The sequence below is a fragment of the Nansenia antarctica genome, assembly GCF_963989245.1.
Source record: "Nansenia antarctica genome assembly, chromosome: 11".
NCBI lineage: Eukaryota > Metazoa > Chordata > Actinopteri > Argentiniformes > Microstomatidae > Nansenia > Nansenia antarctica.
Genome location: NC_137681.1, coordinates 16,348,186 through 16,368,178, shown reverse-complemented (window position 1 = coordinate 16,368,178; position 19,993 = coordinate 16,348,186). Strand labels below are relative to the sequence as shown.

General features: G+C 45.5%; 2 protein-coding genes across 2 annotated transcripts in view; one reads left to right on the top strand and one right to left on the bottom strand.

Moving 5' to 3' along the window:
• Positions 1 to 19,993, top strand: part of rbp4 (retinol binding protein 4, plasma) — a 170,468-nt gene that overhangs the window by 65,887 nt on the left and 84,588 nt on the right. The gene's annotated exons all lie outside the window — the stretch shown is intronic.
• plce1 (phospholipase C, epsilon 1) overlaps positions 2,636 to 19,993 on the bottom strand; it is a gene marked incomplete at both ends in the record, with an annotated part of 53,930 nt that continues 36,572 nt past the window's right edge. Inside the window, 27 exons of the mRNA XM_080542340.1 lie at positions 2,636 to 2,796; positions 3,591 to 3,714; positions 3,989 to 4,207; positions 4,357 to 4,518; positions 4,818 to 5,015; positions 5,160 to 5,288; positions 5,435 to 5,553; positions 5,958 to 6,219; positions 7,665 to 7,828; positions 8,865 to 9,158; positions 9,816 to 9,947; positions 10,783 to 10,900; positions 11,219 to 11,340; positions 12,540 to 12,581; positions 12,753 to 12,891; positions 13,365 to 13,523; positions 14,436 to 14,552; positions 14,754 to 14,861; positions 15,339 to 15,504; positions 15,624 to 15,685; positions 16,127 to 16,365; positions 16,942 to 17,078; positions 17,629 to 17,754; positions 18,050 to 18,217; positions 18,449 to 18,561; positions 18,846 to 19,004; positions 19,176 to 19,812. Coding sequence (XP_080398466.1) covers positions 2,636 to 2,796; positions 3,591 to 3,714; positions 3,989 to 4,207; positions 4,357 to 4,518; positions 4,818 to 5,015; positions 5,160 to 5,288; positions 5,435 to 5,553; positions 5,958 to 6,219; positions 7,665 to 7,828; positions 8,865 to 9,158; positions 9,816 to 9,947; positions 10,783 to 10,900; positions 11,219 to 11,340; positions 12,540 to 12,581; positions 12,753 to 12,891; positions 13,365 to 13,523; positions 14,436 to 14,552; positions 14,754 to 14,861; positions 15,339 to 15,504; positions 15,624 to 15,685; positions 16,127 to 16,365; positions 16,942 to 17,078; positions 17,629 to 17,754; positions 18,050 to 18,217; positions 18,449 to 18,561; positions 18,846 to 19,004; positions 19,176 to 19,812 — 4,576 coding nt within the window. The remainder of the gene's footprint in view (positions 2,797 to 3,590; positions 3,715 to 3,988; positions 4,208 to 4,356; positions 4,519 to 4,817; positions 5,016 to 5,159; positions 5,289 to 5,434; positions 5,554 to 5,957; positions 6,220 to 7,664; positions 7,829 to 8,864; positions 9,159 to 9,815; positions 9,948 to 10,782; positions 10,901 to 11,218; positions 11,341 to 12,539; positions 12,582 to 12,752; positions 12,892 to 13,364; positions 13,524 to 14,435; positions 14,553 to 14,753; positions 14,862 to 15,338; positions 15,505 to 15,623; positions 15,686 to 16,126; positions 16,366 to 16,941; positions 17,079 to 17,628; positions 17,755 to 18,049; positions 18,218 to 18,448; positions 18,562 to 18,845; positions 19,005 to 19,175; positions 19,813 to 19,993) is intronic.

The following is a 19,993-nucleotide window of genomic DNA, read 5'->3' as shown; positions in this document are numbered from 1 at the left end:
AAACAAAAAAAGTGCTAAAATGATCACCTTTCTTCCATATTCAACTGCGTAATATGCAGCAATATTTTGTAGATAAGATTAATAATATACCAAAACAATATGCCCTTGACGAGTGTTAAAGTTGAAATTTGTCAGCACTGTTGGCATAAATGATAAAACATGAAATAAAAGGCATTATACTATGCTATAGTGTACAGCAGAAGCACTATAATACCAGCGCTATGTATAGCTACATTTTACATGCTAAAAGTAAATATTTAGATGCGACTAATAACATAAAGTTGAACTCATGGAGGTGAGTGTGTCCTCCACCTCCTCAAATAAATTAAAGAAATTCAAAGAGCTTTGTACATTACTGACATGAAGAACAAAGAGCTTTGTTACATTACTGACATACAGGAAAGAGCCAACCAGGGCTACTTAATAAAATAAATAACATGAATTTCAATTAAAACAGCTTTTCAGATAACAAAATTAAGAAATGTTACATTAACTGAGGTTTGAAAGTTAAAAGAAAGAAACCATTGGACCACTTCTAATACAAAATGGGGAAGAGATGCTAGTTTGCTATTACACGGAGCCTTCACCTAATTTCATAGGCATAATAAAATAGGCATAACCAAATTCCTCATCGGTTAAAACTATGTTTGAACCAATCAAAATAAAATTGACAGTAAGGGGCTAAAAAGTTAGCAGGGGAAGTCAAATTAAAATAACATATCAGTAACATCAAATATATATATAGTATAAATCGGGTGACATCAAGATTGCCTCGTTGTTCCAGACTATGTTGTCATATCAGAAGGTTTAGACAACTAGGCAAACATGTTTGAGGGAGAGCAATTCTTTTTTCCTCCAAACTACTCATAACAGTTTGTCTTGTTTTTGCACATTTACATAGAATGTTTGTTACTTATTGGAATATGAACATACAGTAAATATTCACAAGTCTGCTTTTAAGCACAGCATTTAGTCTGTGGTGGTTGTAGTCTGTGGTGGTTGTATGGACGTAAGGGTGAGAGGCTGTGGGTCTACACTAGACCTACATGCTATAATGCCCTGAGTTGTTTGAACGTGGTTCAGGGGTCAGTTTCCCTAATGATTTGTAGCTTAAGTAGTAATTAACTTCTCCCCATAACCCAGCCGCAAAGCCACCAGAGAGTGACAATTGTAAAATCGATGTTTGCAGGTCAATCTGCTGTGCGAAGAACGAGGGGGAAAAATGATTAAAAAACAAACTCTAATTTCTTTGCTGGTCTGGGAGGGGCTTGGGCCTGGATAATCAAAAGAAATAAAGTATCACTTAAGATACAAAGCTTTCGGAAAACAGAACCAGTCATTAGACCCAGCTGAAAACAGCACAGTATTAAGTCATTAGAAATGTCATAGTTCTAACATTAAATTAAACATTCTGATCATGACTTTGTTACACTACTACAAAGTAAGGAGGGAAACAAAATGGACCCAATTTGATCAAGTTTCAGGCAGCATATGAAATTATGAATTATCAAAACAACTCACTGAGATGGGCATAGGTTAAAACACAGAGTAGACTTAATTGTATCACTATAATCAGTACCATGATATATTCAAAACAAATATTCATGTACACAGTCTGCAAAATCAATAGGCCAATAAATCAATACTTTGGAAATACCCTGAACAACAATTCCAGAAACCTGTATTGACAGTTTAATGCTAGATTGATTTTCTCCAAGAGAAATAAAGGACATTACTTTACTTTCATGTTGTGTTTCACAAAAACGACTGTGGGTATAAAAAAAAAAAAAAAAAAGACATGGTTTTGATAAAGTAGTGATCGTGGTTCCCAGGTATACATTGGCTTTGACCTGGAGGGACACATTTCTAAACCATCAAATAAGAAGAAGAAGAAAAAAGAAAGAATTTTAAGCCAAAATTAAATTTTGTCTGAAATTCACTCCAAGGAACTCACATTACTTGATTCCATCAAATAAAGACTTGCCATCAGAACAAAGTGGCAATAGAAAATACTGAACGGAACAGCAAAAACAACAATGTGCAAAACACAACACACAATTACATCTGTGTGGACAAAGTTATGAAGAATTACAGTACTGTGAAAACTGGGGCGGGGAAACGAACAAGCCAGCTTGTTGACCACCATCACAATGCCCTCCTTAATCTTAGTGAGAGAGCTGGACGTCAATACAAACATCACTGCTACTCTCAACCAATTACACTGGATCCAATACAGCCATTTGCCACCAATCTACTCCCCAGCCATCTTAGCTGTGGGTGGATATGATGACCAAGCCGTAACCCTTTAATGCTCTTCGTTCACACTGACAAGTCTAACCCCAGGAAGAATAGTTGTTGCTAGATGAACAGCCGTTGGGGATCGCAATAAATTAATAAACCGGAAGGGGGCAAGGCGTAGGCTTCTGCATCCATCCAAATCGATCACCTGACCAGTGCTATGTCATCACCAGGCTTTACTCCAAGTAGACTGGAGCCTGCCAACCACCACACAGGGAGAGGCCTACACTAAGAACCCTCCTATCCAAACTACCCGTCCATCAGCCAACCAGGACGGGGGAGGGGGCTCCTCCTCCTCCTCTGGTGCTCTAGGGGGTGGGTTGGGGGGGTTCTGGACTCATTTGTGGGTCTTCCAGTTCCTTAGCAGGGGGCGGGCCCAGGTCGGGGGGGTCAGAGCGCCAGTGTGGACTCTGCCGCTGACGGGCTCACTCCCCAGGAGTCTCTCAGCCCCCGCCATCCCTTCCACCATCCAGGCCTTCAGTCCTACAGAGAGAGACCCTGCAAGGGGGGGAAGACACAAGCAGGGGTGAGCAAGAACCGGAGGGGGGGGCTATGGGGCAACAAGAGAGCTGCACTACACACCTACAAACTTGATACTGTGCATCTTTCAGACACTATTCGTATAATATTGTAGACAACTCAAACATACACGTGGCTCAAAACATGCAGTTATACATAGCACACCAAGATGCATTTAATCAGGAACCACAGCGGAGGATTCCTAGTATTAAATTCCTGGTATTCAACTCCTGGTATTAAATGTTATCGTGAAAAAAAAGAAGACAAGGTAGTGGGAAATGGGAGAGTTGATACTGTGAGCACTCTAGTGTAGAATACTACACCCATGCAGTGACATCACACCTCAGATCTATAGGCCTGCTCACAGAGCACCGCCTGGACCTGTAGAATGGGGAGAGACCATGTGTGGCAATAGTCTCCCCATGATGTAACACCTGAATGACCTCATAGTTCAAATATATGCCGTCCTCTAAACAACAACATTAGTCTTTTACTGACTTTTACCGTCTACTATATTATCACAATCAATATTGACAAAAGCTATAATAGTATTCTGTAGAGAAGAAAAAAATAGACATTGATAACCCCCCTAATCAATAAAAACAGAATCATGGGGTCAAATCCCTGTCCCTGGTTAGTGGGGCCACTGTGGAGGGCCGTACCGTACCTTGTAGGGGGGGGGGGGGTCTCCATGCAACACACTGGTCGAGCAGGTCAGTCTCGCTCATGGGTCTCAGTCAGAGACACACAGCATGCTGCCCTCTCATCCTTACTGTGGACGCTCTCCGGGGCCTGGTGGCTCAGGTGGACGCCGCTCGACACGCTCCGACTGCGGCTCGTCAGCTTTTTCAGCTCGCTGGCGAACGAGATGCCCTTCCTCTTGTCCTCCCGCGCCATCTGAGGAGCGACGTACGAGACACAAACACCGTCCGTTAGGTCGGTTCACATTGGTGTTGCTCTTGGTGAGAAATCAATTGGTTGCGCCCTTACTTATCAGTCATAGCGAGCTCCCCTCGGCATAACCCAGATAATGTTCCGAGATAGAATTATCTATACTGTTTATGGTGCCTAATATGTTTGATACCATTCCTCATTCCATTCCGCACACTCCAATGAGCCCGTCTTCCGATTTCCACCTCCACAAGCCTGCCCAGGTAGGTAGAGTTCCTACCTGCTCTTTGAGTTTGAGGATGAACTTCCCGGCCCCCCTCCAGCGGCTCTGGGCCTGGTACACACACTCGTGGTCCAGGAGGACGCGCTGCAGAGGCTTGCTAGTAGACGACCTCTTGCTGCTGGCTCCGGCCTCCTTGGTCACCTCCTCCATCAGGACGTAGTCCCCGGGGTTGGGGTTACTCAGGATGCTGCACGAGTACTTGGCCTTGGTCAACGTCTGGAGGGAGAGAGAGAGAGAGAGAGAACTATTAGAGAGATTGATTGATTGACAGTTTGTTTAAGTGGAGTGGCATGCTCCAGATTTAGTATGTCCCTTTATAATGCGCACGCACGCGCACACATATACACACACACACACACACACACCTGTTGGATGATATCCTGGGCGGTGCTGTATCTGGGGGCTTTGATGACTGTGTGAGGCTGTTCTGGGGACACGTCGTGCACCTGGACAAAGAACATGTCATCCTCTCCTCCCACGCTCACCTCCTCCTCCCCCTCCATCGCTGAGTTCTTCTCATTCAGGTTCTGACAACACACACACACAAACAACAACAACAATTATGCTTTAAATCCCTCCAAAGGAATACAATGTTACTGCTGTATTATATAGCAGAGAGAGAGCAATTTGAATGAGAGAGGACCATAGCAATGCTATGCAACCTTACTACTACTACCACCGCATGTTGTTTGTCTCTATGTCTCTTGTATTGGTAACTACTGGAATTCATGTTTGACATTTTTATTTTTAAATTGTTGTTTCCCTCCCTTTTTTTCTATATCTACATAATGGAAGTCGTGGGAACCTTTATTGAATAAAACCATACCTCCTCCTTGGTTTTGAGGCAGATTCTTGCCACATATCCCTCCTCCGGCTGCCAACTGTTGACCACTCTGACAATCTCCTCCTCAGGCGCTAGTGGGCGCTGCTGAGGACACCTCTTACAGTCACTGCGCTCCTTCGACAGGGGCACCTTCTCCTCCAACAGGAAATAGTCAGAAGCACTTCCTATGGCTGTCAGTAACTAGATAAGGGGAGATAGAATGGTATACATGAGCCACTGGGTCATAAACAATTTACTACTGAACTGCCAACCGGCCACTGATAGGGCTGTGTGTTTGTGTGTGTGTGTGCGTGCATGTGTGTCTGTGTTTGTGTTAGGACTGACCGTGTCCAGTAGCTGTCTTGCGGTGGTCTGCTCGCTTACAGTCACCACGGTGAAGGGCTCAGGGCCTGGACCGCCGTGCACAGTCACCTTGTTCTGCTGGACCCCTCTGCGCTCCTCTGAACTGAACAGCTGTCAAGGGAGACATGGGAAAGGATCAGTAATCCCTCTATTAGGTGCCCACAACCTTGTCATAGGTAGAAAAGGTGAGTCAGTGTGCCTGATCCCCGGTGGATTTGACAGCAGTGGAGTACTCTAGTGTAGCCAGAGCTTCTCACCATGGCAGCGGGCAGGGCTCCTCCACAGGGACTCTCCTCCACCCTGCGGCTGTAGATGAAGAGGCTGGAGACCTCCAGAGGCTCGTTGTGCGTGGTCCTCAGCTGGATGTGTCTGAAGCCTGGGACCACAGGGAGGGCAGAGAAACACGTCATGGAACTGGGAGGAGGCTGGAGCACACTGTTTGCCGTGATCCTGTATATAGTACTAATGTATCCTAAAATAATAATAATGTATTCTTTATTGTTTCCCCCGAGGGGAGATTATCTGTTCTCTTTTAATAGCAGTTGTGCAAATAGGACTGTGTACGATGACGGATGTTTTACATGATTATACTTGTATTTATGGTTTAAAATATATTAATAATCCAGACTTCATTACTTCCTAATTTTTCATCATCATCATCACACCATCCTCCTTGCTATCTCCATCCTCATCAGCATCACCGTGATCAACCTCCCTATCCCTTTCATCATCATCATCACCACCACCACCAGGGTCCTCTGAAAGGTGGTCTGTCCCTACCTGGTTTGAGGGCCTTTAGGGGCAGGGTCCTCTGGGCGGTGGTCTGGGAGCTGTTGTTCTCCACCACGGCGATCCTCAAGAAGCACATTTCCTCGAAGTGGACCGAAAACAGGAAATGCTCACTCCACATGGGGTTGAGCGTGTTGCGGTGGATGGGCTTGGTGCGGAAGTGGCAGCTGTCCACGGGCATGCCCAGGACGTCGATCTCCAGACAGGGGCTGCCCGCGCTGTTGCCGGGGCACACGTTCTGCCCAGAGACGATCTGCCAAACAGTGACCATCAGTAAATCCAATCAAATCAAACTTGATTGAAAATACATCTAAACATCTCAATACGCTTTATCAAAAATGTATCATAAACAAACTACACAAGACATAAATGGCATTTTTTAAATAATAATGTGAATGTGTGACTTCTCTTATCTACAGTATATGTTCTTCTATTCTGCTGTCTGTGAGAGCACTGTGAGCCAGTATAAAAGAGACTAGACAAGCTAAGAAGCAGCCAGGTTATATTGACCTGCTACTGAGGACTAGTGTCTCCTTGCTGCCAGAGTTTATATGAGGAGTTCAAACATCTCAATGTTTAAACAAACCTGTTTTTATGAGCTCTTCTCTCACTTTTGTATGTGATTTACTACCTGCCTGTAAACTCCAGAAATCATATATACAATAAACCCATCAAAGCGTCTGGTTTAAGACCCCAGTGAGAGTGCTTTGGAAGAGTGTGTGTGTGTGTTCCCATGACAGTTAATAAAGACTGAGAGAAAGATTAGTGTGTGGTTAATACTGAAGTGTGTTCAGAGATGTGGTAGTGGCTATATGTGGCAGTTGTGTGTGTGCGCGTGTGCGTCTTCGTACCTGTAAGTGTGCATACTAAATATTCACTAAATATTTCACTAAATATTTCACTAAATATTTTTAAAAGAAAGCTAAAAACGCACTTCTTCAATATAGACTTCAACTAGCTCATCTGCACCTGCCTACTGCTCATTTGCCAGCTACTGCACTTTAAATGCCCTTTTCTAAATTAATTTTTATTGTATTTTCTTTACCTTTTCTTTTTACTGCCCTTTTTTCTTTTTAAATGCCCTTTTTAAAATTAAATTTTATTGTATTTTCTTTACCTTTTCTTTTTACTGTTTTCCCCTGCTCTTATATTCGCGTACACAGACTGACTAGTTGAAAGCAAAGGATTTAAGTTGGTGTGGAAATAAAATGAAGCCCAGTCTTGCCATTCGGCAAGTGGTAGTAAATATTTTCATAGGCGAAAGACTTAAATTGGTGTGGAAATAAAATAAAGCCCAGTCTTGCCATTAGGCAAGTGGTAGTAAATATTTTCATAGGCAAAGGATTTAAGTTGGTGTGAAGATGGGAAACAATCAGTCTCTCCGAGGTGGAGAAGGTTGCGCTAGAGAGCGCAAACAATGTTTTACCTTTTCTTTTTAGTGTTTTCCCCTGCTTTTATATTCATTCTATGCATGTATATGTTTTTATATATGTTTTTATATTCACGTTATGTTCTTATTCCTGTTGTAAAGCACTTTGAGCTGCATTTCTTGTATGAAAGGTGCTATATAAATAAAGCTTTACTTACCGGTACTTACTTACTAGTGTGTGTGTATGTGCCTGCATACCTATGTGTGCGATGGTGATGGTTGAGAGTGTGTGTGTGTGTGCGTGCGTGTGTGTGTGTGTGTGTGCTCACCGTGAGAGAGTACATTGCAGGGCTCATGCTCTCCACGTCTCTCTCCAGGGGGCAGAGCTGCTGGTAGAGGGGACAGCTGCGGTCCCACAGCACAGGGGGCTTCAGGACGTAACCACAGCCACCGTTAGCCTCAAACAAGGCAGTGTTCAACTGCATGGGCAAGTCTACAGTCAGAGAGAGACACAGAGAGAGAGAGAGAGAGAGAGAGAGAGGGAGGGAGGGAGGGAGGGAGAGACACAGACAGACAGACACACAGACACACACACACACACACACACGGAGGTGAGGAGAAAGGGGGATAGAGATGTAGAGTGTGAGAGAAAGAGATGAGGAGGAAAATAGGATGAAAAAGACAAGATCAGATGGATGCCAACTCACAGTAATATCCCTCCTCGTGCCCAGTACAGACCATCCAGCTTGTTCGTTTTTTAGTTCAGTCGTTTTGTTACATTTTTGGCATTAAGCGATTTACAAGTACAAGTACATTTGTAAGTAAGTAAGTAAATCATCTATCCATCATAGCAAGAAAAATAAATCTATGCTCGGGCCAGGGGCCATTGGCAGTCATAATGATTAATTATGATTCATCATTTTATTTTATTTTTCTTCTTCAATATCCATCACCGCCCCAGCTTATTTCAATTTCTTCCTTTCTGTTTGGAAAGGTGGAATTGGCAGGGAGCAGTGGAAAAACATATCACCTTGCATAACCGCTTTCAAGGAGCTTTAAAAAAATAAATAAAAGAAGACAAAAGCCCATAAAAACTCATGGGAGGCACATTAGAGCACATCACAACCATGTGTGAGATCAGGGTACGACTCCCACACAACCAAACGAGCCATGTATGACAAGACAACCCTCCTGAATCTCAAACACAACCTTTCTGACTGGCCAAATTGTTCCCTGTCCAATTCCTGTTCTACCCATAGCACTATTAGACACATGATTCAACCTTAGAACTAGTGACCAAGCACTTGACTAGTTAGTTATTTAGTTAGCTGCCTCAGGTGGGGGTTAGTGCCCAACATAGAACTAACATGTGCCAACCTGCTGTATGTCATATCTATCACATTTAGCCATCATCATCATCATCATCATCATCACCACCATCAACACCACTATCATCATCACCTCCACCATCCATCTCCTCATCGCCCCCCCTCCCCTCTAATGATCATCATCGTCCTCCTCCTCCTCACCGTCGGTCTGGTAGTTGAGGGCCACCAGCTGTATTCCATGCAGCCAGAAGGGCAGGGGGTTGGGGTTGGCAGAGTCAATGCGTGTGGCGGCCGGGTAGGTCCTCAGCAGCTGGCACGTGGAGTGCTGGATCAGCTTCTGGGAGTAGCGACGGCAGAGGCGCTTGGCGGCGTTCTCGTTGACCGAGGAGATGTGGTAACACTTGGGCGTGCGGATGATGGAACTCAGCGAGGTGCTGGAACTGAGGACAGGCGAGGACTGCTCTTCCCAGCTCAGACGCATGCCTTCAGCGCCTCCTAGAGGGAGGGAGGAGGCAGCACAAGGGGAGAGGAGGGGAATCACCCGTCAACACAGGGTAGTATACAGAATTAAGTAAAGATATACTATGTGTTTAGAATTTAAATGTTCATATCAAAAGGAGGGACATAAAAAGTGTTGATAGTTACACCCTACATGAAAACATACTGTAATTGACCACGAAGGATTTTGACAAGGATTTCACAATCTATTGTCATTCAAACGGAATGTTGCATGCAATAACCTTCAACCGTTTTGCAATAGTATACATGTAATAACAGCTCTTTCCAATGCAGTGCTCTACTGTATGTTCTTGATACAGAGGAGGCTGGTGGAGGTAGAAATCGGAGGACAGGCTCATTGTAATGCATGGAATGGAATCCACGTTCTTGGAGGGCATTTGATACCATTTCTCATTCCATTCCATGCATTACAATGAGCCCGTCCTCCGATTACTACCTCCACCAGCCTCCCCTGCCCTTGACACAGAGTCATGCATGCACTTAAGAGGGCCATTTTCAGTATGGAAAAGTTAACAGTCTGTTTCCCATGGGGGGGGGGGGGGGGGGTGTAGTGTCTCTATGTGGGTGTCCTGCTCCCTCCACATCCCGTCAAAGGCCCAGGTCGGGTCGTGAGAGGGGCCCAGCCATACGTACCCTTCCCTGGGGTCCGGCTCAGCGTCACTACCTCCCCGGGGCTGCAGCGGCCAGGAGCCGTGCCAAAGATGGACTTCCTGCTCTTTCTGTCTTTTCCTCTGCCAGAGCCCGAAGGGGAGAGGGTGGAGAGGCCTGTGTTTCCCACACACACACACACACACACGCGCACAAGCACACATACACACGCACACACACGCGCACAAGCACACATACACACGCACACACACGCACACACACACACACAAGCACACATACACACGCACACACATGCGCACAAGCACACACGCGCACACACGCGCGCACACACACACACACACACACACACACACACACACACACACACGCACGCACGCACACGCATGCACACACACACACGCACACACACACACACACACACACACACACACACACACACACACACACACACACACACACACACACACACACAGTCAGGAGGAAAGAGTGTAAGGGTAAGGCCAGGGGCACCATCTCTCCCCCTCCCCCCTTAAAGTTGTTTGTTTGTCCTGGCCCCGCTCTGGGGAATTATGCCCCTAGCAGATGTGCACCTGATTCTAATTTACCATTCATTTATAGCCTTGGTTGTATTCCATTGTGAACTTAAATTGTTATCTCTCACGATTGGAAAATTACCAGGCAGAATTAAAACAAAAAAAAAGAATAGTGAACACACTGGAAAAAATACCAAACCATTCATGTGCCAGAATGAGACACATTGAAACATACTTGAGGCTCTTTCAAGTTCTCAAAATGTAAAGGAGACACGTGAAAGAGGTATGAGAAGGACTGAAGAAAAGCAGAAGCGAAGGATAGCAAGAGAGGCAAAGGAGAGACATGAAGAGAGGGAAATAGAGGAGGGAAGTAAAAAAAAATAAGAAAAAAAGAAAAGAAAAGAGAAGTATGCCAGAGTAGTGAAGGAGAGAATTGAAGAAGTGAAGGACAGACGTACCAGGGAACTTGACGGCCTGGCAGTAGATGATGAGGTCAGAGAGCTCCTGGGCGATCTGGCGACTCTCCTTCTTGTTCTGTGGAAGGTAGAACTCCTCTCCCAGCACCATGTCATACACCTGCAGACACAGCAGGGAGTCAGACAGAGTCAGACAGAGTCAGAGATGGTCTGTAGGGCTTGGCCCTGTTCAGTCACTTGTACAATCAGTGATACATTAGTGGCCCTACTAGTAAAATACCAGTACAAATCTATCCCTTTAAAACCTTGAAATCTATTTCAATTATCTCTAATATTGCATGCATCAAGGCTTCTACACTATTGTTCTCAAATCCAACCCTGCGTTTTCCAAGTGTTAAACTATCCTCTGGCCATTATTCTGGCCATTATCTTCTGGGTGTAGTGACTAGAGGTCAGAGGTCAAGGAGGTGAAACCCACCTTCCCTTTGCTCTGGGTTGTGCTGTTGTCCGCCTTCTTCATCCTCTTGGGCATCTCGTCAATATGGGGCTCCTCCTTGTCACCTGATGACTTGCCCTCCGGCTTGTCATCCAGGATGTTGTCTGAGGAACATTAAGTCGTGTTTTAGGGAGGAATTCCCAGCAGCGCAGCAGCTTTATTCAGTCAAAAGACTGCTTCCAATGTAGTGACTAGCTTTGAATGTTTTAACCTTACTCATACTCTGCATTCTCAAACTATTAGCAGGAATCAGTTTAGGGGGGGGGAAATGTTTTTTATCAGAAATGTCAGCTTGCAATGCTGGGAAATGCACTCCCCAGCAAAACAGCAGCGTCCCGCAAATCCCACAATGCAATGCAGCTTCTGTAAACAAGCTCCTATCTCACCCACACACCAAACACTGTAAACATCAATGTATCACACAGGCACAAGCACACACAGAGTTAAAGAAAGTCACCAAAAGCCTCTTGACTACTCGTGACGTTAGAATTATAAGGTTCTATCTCCAATTTGTCAAAATTGAGTTTTTTACATAATCTGATCCATTAGGTGTTTATTAATGCCTGTGTGGTGTTATTTTTACAATGTAGACATTTTTGAGTTAGTAATTCATAAAATACAAAGGTTCCATCTCACAGAACATAATGGAATGTAAAAACTTTGACGCTCAATATCTCTGAACTACCCTAAACGGAGATAGAACCTTATCATTCTAAGCTCACGTACTGAGAGCTGGAATCTGTCTGTCTGTCTCTCTGTCTGTCTGTCGCACAGAAGTCTAGATACAGTACATGTGGTTAGACCAACTCCCTAGAGACACAGACAGCGGAGTGGGCTAGGCATCAGTACATGTCACCGCTCCCCCCAGCTCTTAAAGGAGGGCGCACTGGGGCCTGAGAAACCAGATGTCTTTGTTTTGGTTCTCCTCTGATGAGCCGTTGCCACTAGCAAAGTCACCACGTCGGCCTATCAGAACACTGCATGGACTGATGGGTGGGGGGGGCGGGTGTTGGTGATATGTTTACACTATACACTGACCCATGTGTGTACTTGCAACACACATCCAACGAGATCGTTAACCCAAAACACACTCTCCCCCTCCAGCTTCTCCCTGATAATCATTATCATCTAATCATACGTTCAACTTCGGAACATTGTTTGCTTTGTTTTCCCCCCCACGCTAGGAACTGCTAGGACATGCAAAGCTAACTGACACACACACAAAGCACAAGCTCACTGCACACAGGAAGACTAGCCAGAGCCATGCTATAGAGCTAGGAGGCATGTCTGGCAGTCAGTTTACCTTCGAGGCTATAGGAGGCAGTAGAAGCCGAGAGGACATCAGCTACAGTGGAGGAGTCAGATTAGAACAGAGAGTAAGAGGTGACTTCTCGTTAAAAGACAGAATTAAGGAAAATGTTAAAAAGAGGAACCCAATTATAGAATATCTTTGTTCTTCCGTTCTATTACAACATTATCTTTCAGGCCAGGAGTTTTTCTCAACGTTGCGTCTCACCATCAGACAGAGATTCATAGTCGTAGTCGTACTCGTCTTCCTCCTCCTCGTCTTCATCATTGTGGTTGCCAGGTGAGTTCCCGCCTGGTGCTCCGTTCCCGTTGCTGGCCTGGGCCTGCATGTGGGCCAGCTGGTGGGCCTGGGGGGAGGGAGCATAGCATGGTGGTTAGGTGTGTGTCTGTGTGTGATATCTCTGTGCTCTATGTGTATGTGTTCTGTGTGAGTGTGTGAGTGTGTAAATGGACTGACATACAGTATATAGCGCCTTATTCCAAAGTGCTTTACAATGGCCTCTCATTCACCCATTCATACACCCATTCACACACCAATGGCAGCAAGCTACCATGCAAGGCTCCGGCCCGCTCATTGGGAGCAATTTGGGGTTCAGTGTGTTGCCCAAGACATGTGACCAGCCGGGGTTCGAACCGCCGATCTTGCAATCATTAGACGCCGGCTCTACCTCCTGCGCCACAGCCGCCCCCAGTGTGTGTGTGTGTGTGTGTGTGTGTGTGAGTGTGTGTGTGTGTGTGTGTGTGTGTGTGTGTGTGTGTGTGTGTGTGTGTGTGTGCGTGTGTGCGCGTGCGTGTCAAGCGTGTGTGTGTCTTATCTCACTTTCTGTTTGAGGATGTCCACAGAAGCCTGGTGGGCTTTTAGCTTCTTGTTCTTGAGGAGGATTTTGCCTCGGAGTTGCAGGGGAGAGGGGAGTAGAGGGTCATCAGAGAAATCACTCTCGAACAGGAACTTGGTCACCAGCTTGTCACCAAACACCACCTTCAAAGCGAAACAAACAAACAAGTAAATAGACGATGATTTATGCTGACCAGAGGAATCCTCAGAAAGGCTATTTATCAGAACACTTAAAGGACAATGTCAAAAGGAGGAATGCAATAAGGTTTTCAGAGATAAAACGATATGGCATTCCCAGAGCAGGCCACTGTGCTTTGCCTAGTTGCACTGTGCTAAGTCGATCCATGATCCATGTATTTCTTATGCCCTGACCATACCATTACATATATTGTGTATGTACACTCACTGAACACTTTATTAGGAACACCTGGACATCCTGCCTTGTGTCCAAGCTCGTGGAGGTGGTGTAATGGTGTGGGGAATATTTTCTTGGCACACTTTGGACACTAAAGTGTTAATACGAATCAATCATTGCTTGAATGGCACAGCCTATTTTGAGTATTGTTGCTGACCATGTGCATCCCTACATGGCCACAATTTACCCCTCATCTAATGGCTACTTCCAGCATGATAATGCACCATGTCACAAAGCAAAAGTCATCTAAAAAAGGACCCTGCTCACCACCTGTTTCAAATGTTGCCCTCTGGACGGCGCTACCGATCCCTGGCCACCAAAACATCCTGTTTCAAAAACAGTTTTCTCCCCTCTGCTATAAGGACTCTCAACACCTGACTCACTGCACTAACCCTGCCAGATGTACTGCACTTTATAGTTATAAATATTGACTATGGTTTTGTCTTGTGGTTATGTGTGTACATTGTCCATTATGATAGTCATGTGTAATGTGTGTATATTTGATGTATTTGACACTGTATTGAGTTTTTTCCATCTGTACCGACAACAGATTCCACCGACCTTGGTCGTGGTCATTAAACGATTCATTCATTCATTCATTCATTCATTCATTCATTTGAACTGGAGCCGGAGGAAGATACCTTGAAAATGTCAGCCATCTTGCGCTGCTGGGGTAGGGAGCAGTGGTTCTCTATGGACAGGATGACGGGCATGTCTGAGTTCACGAACGCAGTGCGGTTGACTGCCTCCACCACGTCCTAAAGGCACATAGGTCATATGAGGCATATTCAACATGTTTATGGTCATCTACATTCCATAACACCCAAACCCACAACCTCTGATACCATTCCTCATTGCATTCCATGCACTATAATGAGCCTGTCCTCCAATGTATACCTCCACCAGCCTCCACTGCATTACATAACATCAATAGTGGCAGCGTGGAGGAATAAGCAGACCTTGAAGGGGATCTTGGTGGTGAGGGTATGACCGTGGAAGATGATAGGCATGCCATCGTCTCCATCCCAACAGTCAAGCTCCACACTCCTGCAACCCTGGAGCAGCACCTAGGCAACAACACATTCCATCACTAGGTGACTACTATAAGCATGATCCTGGAGCAGCACACTGGCAACAACACATCCCAGCACAAGGTAACTACTGTAACCACAATGAAAAAGGAAAGATGTGAAAGGACATCATTATACCCCCCACCCCCGCCCCCCCATCCCTGTGTGGTTCTGGGCAAACATAGTGCACTATAGTTTCTTGCAGATGCATACAGTGACAAAACAGAATGAGGATAAGCGTGTAGATAAGATTACTGTAGATAGTAAACATAACACAACCAAGTGATTAGATGCTTAACATTTCCCAAACCAAACTAAAATGCAATTCGGATTCAATGTCATTGTTGTTGGCAGAGTATACAAGTACAGAGACTTGGCATCTAGCCAGTGCAACAGTGCATAGCGCAAAAGCCATAACAATCTGCTCTGCTCTTGCTCACTGAATCGGCTCTTTGGTACAGCAGTTTCTCTCACCTGGCTGTAAAGCTCTACGGAGGACTCTCCCTTCAGCTGGTGGCCAGTGAGGTAGGTGTTGTGAGAGGACTCTATATAGTAGTAAGACAAGGGGTACTGAAGCTCCTCAACGTTCACTTGAGACTCCTCGTTCTTAGACACACAATTGTCCTTGTCCATCAAAAACCTGTTTAGGGGAGGATGTGAGATGAGGTCACTATCACTAATGATGAATACGTTTTGACAGTATTCGAAAGTAGATTTACAGTTCATTGACAGGTTAACTTCATATTTAACAAAAGATACCTCGCGAATCCTTCAAAGGACATCCAACCCAGCTGACGCATACTTGAAGAAGGCTCGAATTTCTGAGTGAGACAGAAAACATTTAGTATGGATTGGTCAAAACATCCTTGGATTGCATCAAACTACAGTTACATGTAGTATTAGTAGTAGTAGTAGTAGTAGTTACAGTATGTTCCATGTGTCTACCAGGTGTGGACTGGACCACTACGCCTGGGGTACTGTAACTTAGCTTGCAAAGAAGTTAAAAGAAGTACTTCACTAAAACATATTTTTCAAGTATATTTCTTATCAGTTCACCATAAGAAAAAATATAATTATTTTGTGCATTAAAGCTGCATTTTGTGTCAAAACACATCATCAAATAACTTTTTCAGGAAGTAAACATACATATGTTTGATACAATTCCTTAATTCCATTCCATGCATTACAATGAGCTCATCCTCCACTTCCTTCGTCCACTAGCCTCCTCTGCTACTGTGATAGTGTCGTGGGTTCCACCTTACCTGGATGATGCTTAGGATCTCGTCATAAGTCAGGTGTTCTCTCTGACAGTTGACCAGGAAGTCGTTGAGCTGCGGGATGGCGAGCCCCAGCACCCCCAGAGAGGCGTTCTCCACCCCCGTCCCGTTGGTCACAATGCTGGCTGCCGCGATGGCGTCCGAGATCTGCTTTTGATTGTCAGACATCTGCTGGCGTGTGCGGATGAACAGGCCAAGGTCTGAGCCATTACGGGTCAGCAGGTCTATGGGGGTACGACACCACAGAAGAAGAGTCATTACCTGGCAGACATCATCAACATCTTATACTACCAGATCATGGCTGGGTTGTGGGTTGCTGCGACTGAATAATAACGCGCCCACGGCGTTGATACTTTGCTCTCCGTGCCAGATAGTGCTACCAATGTGTTAAGTTAATGTTTCTTTGTCTCAGGTGAGGTAAAGGAATCGTGCATATATGTTATTCTTATCTTGCAGTAAGTTCTATAGTATCTCACTTGAAGTTGTATGTAAATGTTCTATTGGTTTATTATATGGTAATTTGGTAATTATATTATGAAGTTACTCTTCCAATTAATGAGACAACTGAAAATATATTTGAATAAGTAAAATGCATAGTTTAATCTTATCAGTTTGTATAGCATAATGATACTGCTGGCTGCACTGTAACCTCTTTTCTAAATAGGACAGACATCAGGGATGAGAGACAGGGCGTGTGGGAAGGACAGAGAATGGAGGTTAAAAGATAGAGTGAAGGATTGAGTGACCAGGACGGACAGAAAAGGAAGAAGGATGAGAGAGGAATGGAGGGAGGAAGAGACCTAGGTCAGGCTGCAGTCCTGTGTCCTTGTCGTCGATGCGCAGGTTGGTGTAGAGGGGGGCAGACTCAGGGCCTGCGCGACTACAGGGAACGGCATAGGTGTCGAAAAGGTCTTTCAGATCCTTCCGACTCCGAATGCTGCAACAGAAATAAGTGCTAGAATATAACTGAGAGAGAAAAAACATTTCTGTGTATTTTGACGAAACAACCTTGAGAATGATGGATTTCTAAAAGCGTTGTGTGGATGTGTGAATGGGATGCACAAAGTCTGAATCTTCCCTCTTAGAGGGATGCATAGATTGAAGTTGTATAGTACTGAACTTAACTGAACGCCTGGGGTTTTGTGCTGAATATTGACTATATCGTACATACTATTTAGAATTTCATATCTTCTTGTAGAGGAGACTGTACAGTATATGTCATTCAGATTCAGATTCAGATAACGTTTATTGCCATTATGCATACACATATAGGAATTTGCTTTGGCATTACAGTAAGTGCGTTTATACTTTTTTCACGTGTATACAAAAACAAATGCAAAAAACAGGACAACACAGGACAGACAACAGTGCATTGGATAGTGCAACATATATAAAGTGCAGTGCAGAGTTTTTGCAGTGAGTCCAGTGCATATTCAGTCAGCATATTCAAGGTTATGCTGATAAAGAAAAGAGATAGGATGGAGTACCTGAAAGACTTGAAGAGCTCCACAAACTCGATGAAGCTCATTGTGCTGTCTGAGATCATGAGGTTCTGGAAGCCTTTAAAGCAGGCCTTATTGCCCCGGCCATGCCAGCTTTTGCTGCTCCACGTTCTGCAGGGACAGGAGAGGAAGACCGTATCAAACGGTCAATAACCAATACGGATCGATCAAACAAATCAGGCTTATATTTATGGAGTTGTTCTCAAATGCATTTGAAACAAAGTTAGACTTGATCAGACGTGTTGTCGTTATGTGTCAGCCAACAGGATCCACAGTGAGGATTTAACTCTTCACTGCAGGTATTGATCATACATACATTGTGTATCAATCAGGTAGTATTTGGTAGTATTTTGTATGGGTATTATTTGAATTTCCCCTAGTTGCTGGGTCAGGTGTGGAGGCTTACCCTGGCTGGGTCTTGGTGCTTCCTGATAAGACGGGAGAGGAGTGGGGGCGGGAGGTATTGGAGCTGCCCATACTGGAGGAAGAGGAAGAGGAGGAGGAAGAGGAGGCGAAGGAGCCAGGGATTTTACTGGTGGACAGGGAGAAGGGCCCAGGGAAGCCAATGGGACTGCTGTCCTCTATAGAAATAAACAGGGTTTCACTAATACATGAATGAGGTCAAACACAATCGATGTACAAAGAAACATGGACAACAAGTCTGGAAAATCACATGTCACATGACATGAGTAAAATATATGCAGGTAAAACACAGTAGGTAAGAATAGGCCAAATCACAAAGGATCTTACAACATTAAACCATGATGAATTGTGGGAGTTGTAGTTTCATGTCGACTAACCTGACTCTTCCTGGTCTATACTGTCAAATAGCTCCATTCCGTTCCGTCCCAGGTTCTCCTTACAGCTCCTGGTCTTCCTGGAGACCATCTCATCATCAGTAGCATCTCCACTATCTCCCTGTGTGGAGAATGAAACACACTGTAAATGACACAAATGTCCACAAACCAAGACCAGAAACAGTAAATAAGACTCTGGATGAGTCGCAATTCCCAATAGTTATCGTGAAGTTGTGGACTGTGCTCTTTCACTTGGACTTTTTAAGGAATGGACGGACGGACGGGGGGGGGGGGGAGGTGTTGGGAACCAATTGTTGCTTTGAAATTCATATGAGGAAGTGTATTAGTGCACCGTTAAATAAAGAATAGGAAATTGGGGTGCAGAAGCAACGTATTTTTCCTAACCCTGACGAGAACCTTCTTCTTCTTCTTGGCTGCGTTGCCCAGGGGGCTGTTCTTCTGGGCGGTGGGCTTGTCTGTGCCACCCGTACCCATGTTCCAGCGGCGGCCACCAAACAGCTCGATGGCATGGGCCAGGGTGGGGCCCTCGTACCTGCCGTCCTCCTAGTGGTGGTGGTGGTGAGGGAGGGAGGGAGGGAGGGGGGGACAGTCTATGAATATTTATTGACAGGACAGTCCAATGATTATCACAAATAATACTCTCCCCTATACTGTATATGCTAGACTCATTGAATACTCTTCAGGCCCATCCAACACACAACCCCAGATTGGTACCTGGTAAAGGCTAACGTACTGCCTCCGGAGCCACGTCAGTCTCTGGTCGGGGAACCTCCTCAGCTTCCTCATGGCGTTGACCAGCTCTGTCAGCCCCTCGTACAGGACGTGGGCCGTGTGGCTGGGCGCCACGAAGTGCAACAGCCTGTTGTCCGTGGTGTGGAGACCATAGAGTAAGCTGACGCCGTTCTCCTCCGCCGTCATGTGACACAGCTTGTTCTGCAGACACACAGCGTGCACGTCCATCCCCTGGTGGCCCAGGAATACACCCTTGACCACGCCCAGGTCCAACAGCCCCTCCGCCAAGGCGCAAAGAGCCGACTGCCCCAGGCCTGGAGGAGGCTCCGTCGGGGAGAGGGCTCCGTTGTGGGGCTTAGCCCAGGTCAGGGTGCAATTGTCAGGCTGCAGGCGGAGGAGGCAGCGGGCGGTGAGGTGGCTCTCCTGGTCGTAGTGGATGACAGTGGCGCCCTGCAAGAGGAACTGGTGCACGTCGGGCTGGAGTGAGAGCACATACCAGGGGATGAGCTCTGTGCCGTGGCCGAAGGCCCGATGGGTATCCTCCGTTCCCTGGAACTCCACGTCTTTACTCTGCTCCGAGAGCTCGGGCTCCGAATCTGACAGTTCACCCACTACGAACCTGGTGGGAGAAGGAGGTGGGTGGGGGAGGGGGGTGGGAAACGGGAGAGAGGAGAGGTAACCAGTTAGTAGGTGTCACTGCTTCCCAATTAGATTCAATCTTGGCCTTGGCTCAATTTTTTCCATCAGCACTTCCAAGGTGACAGCAGCACAGATATGTTGTTATCTGACTACAGCACATC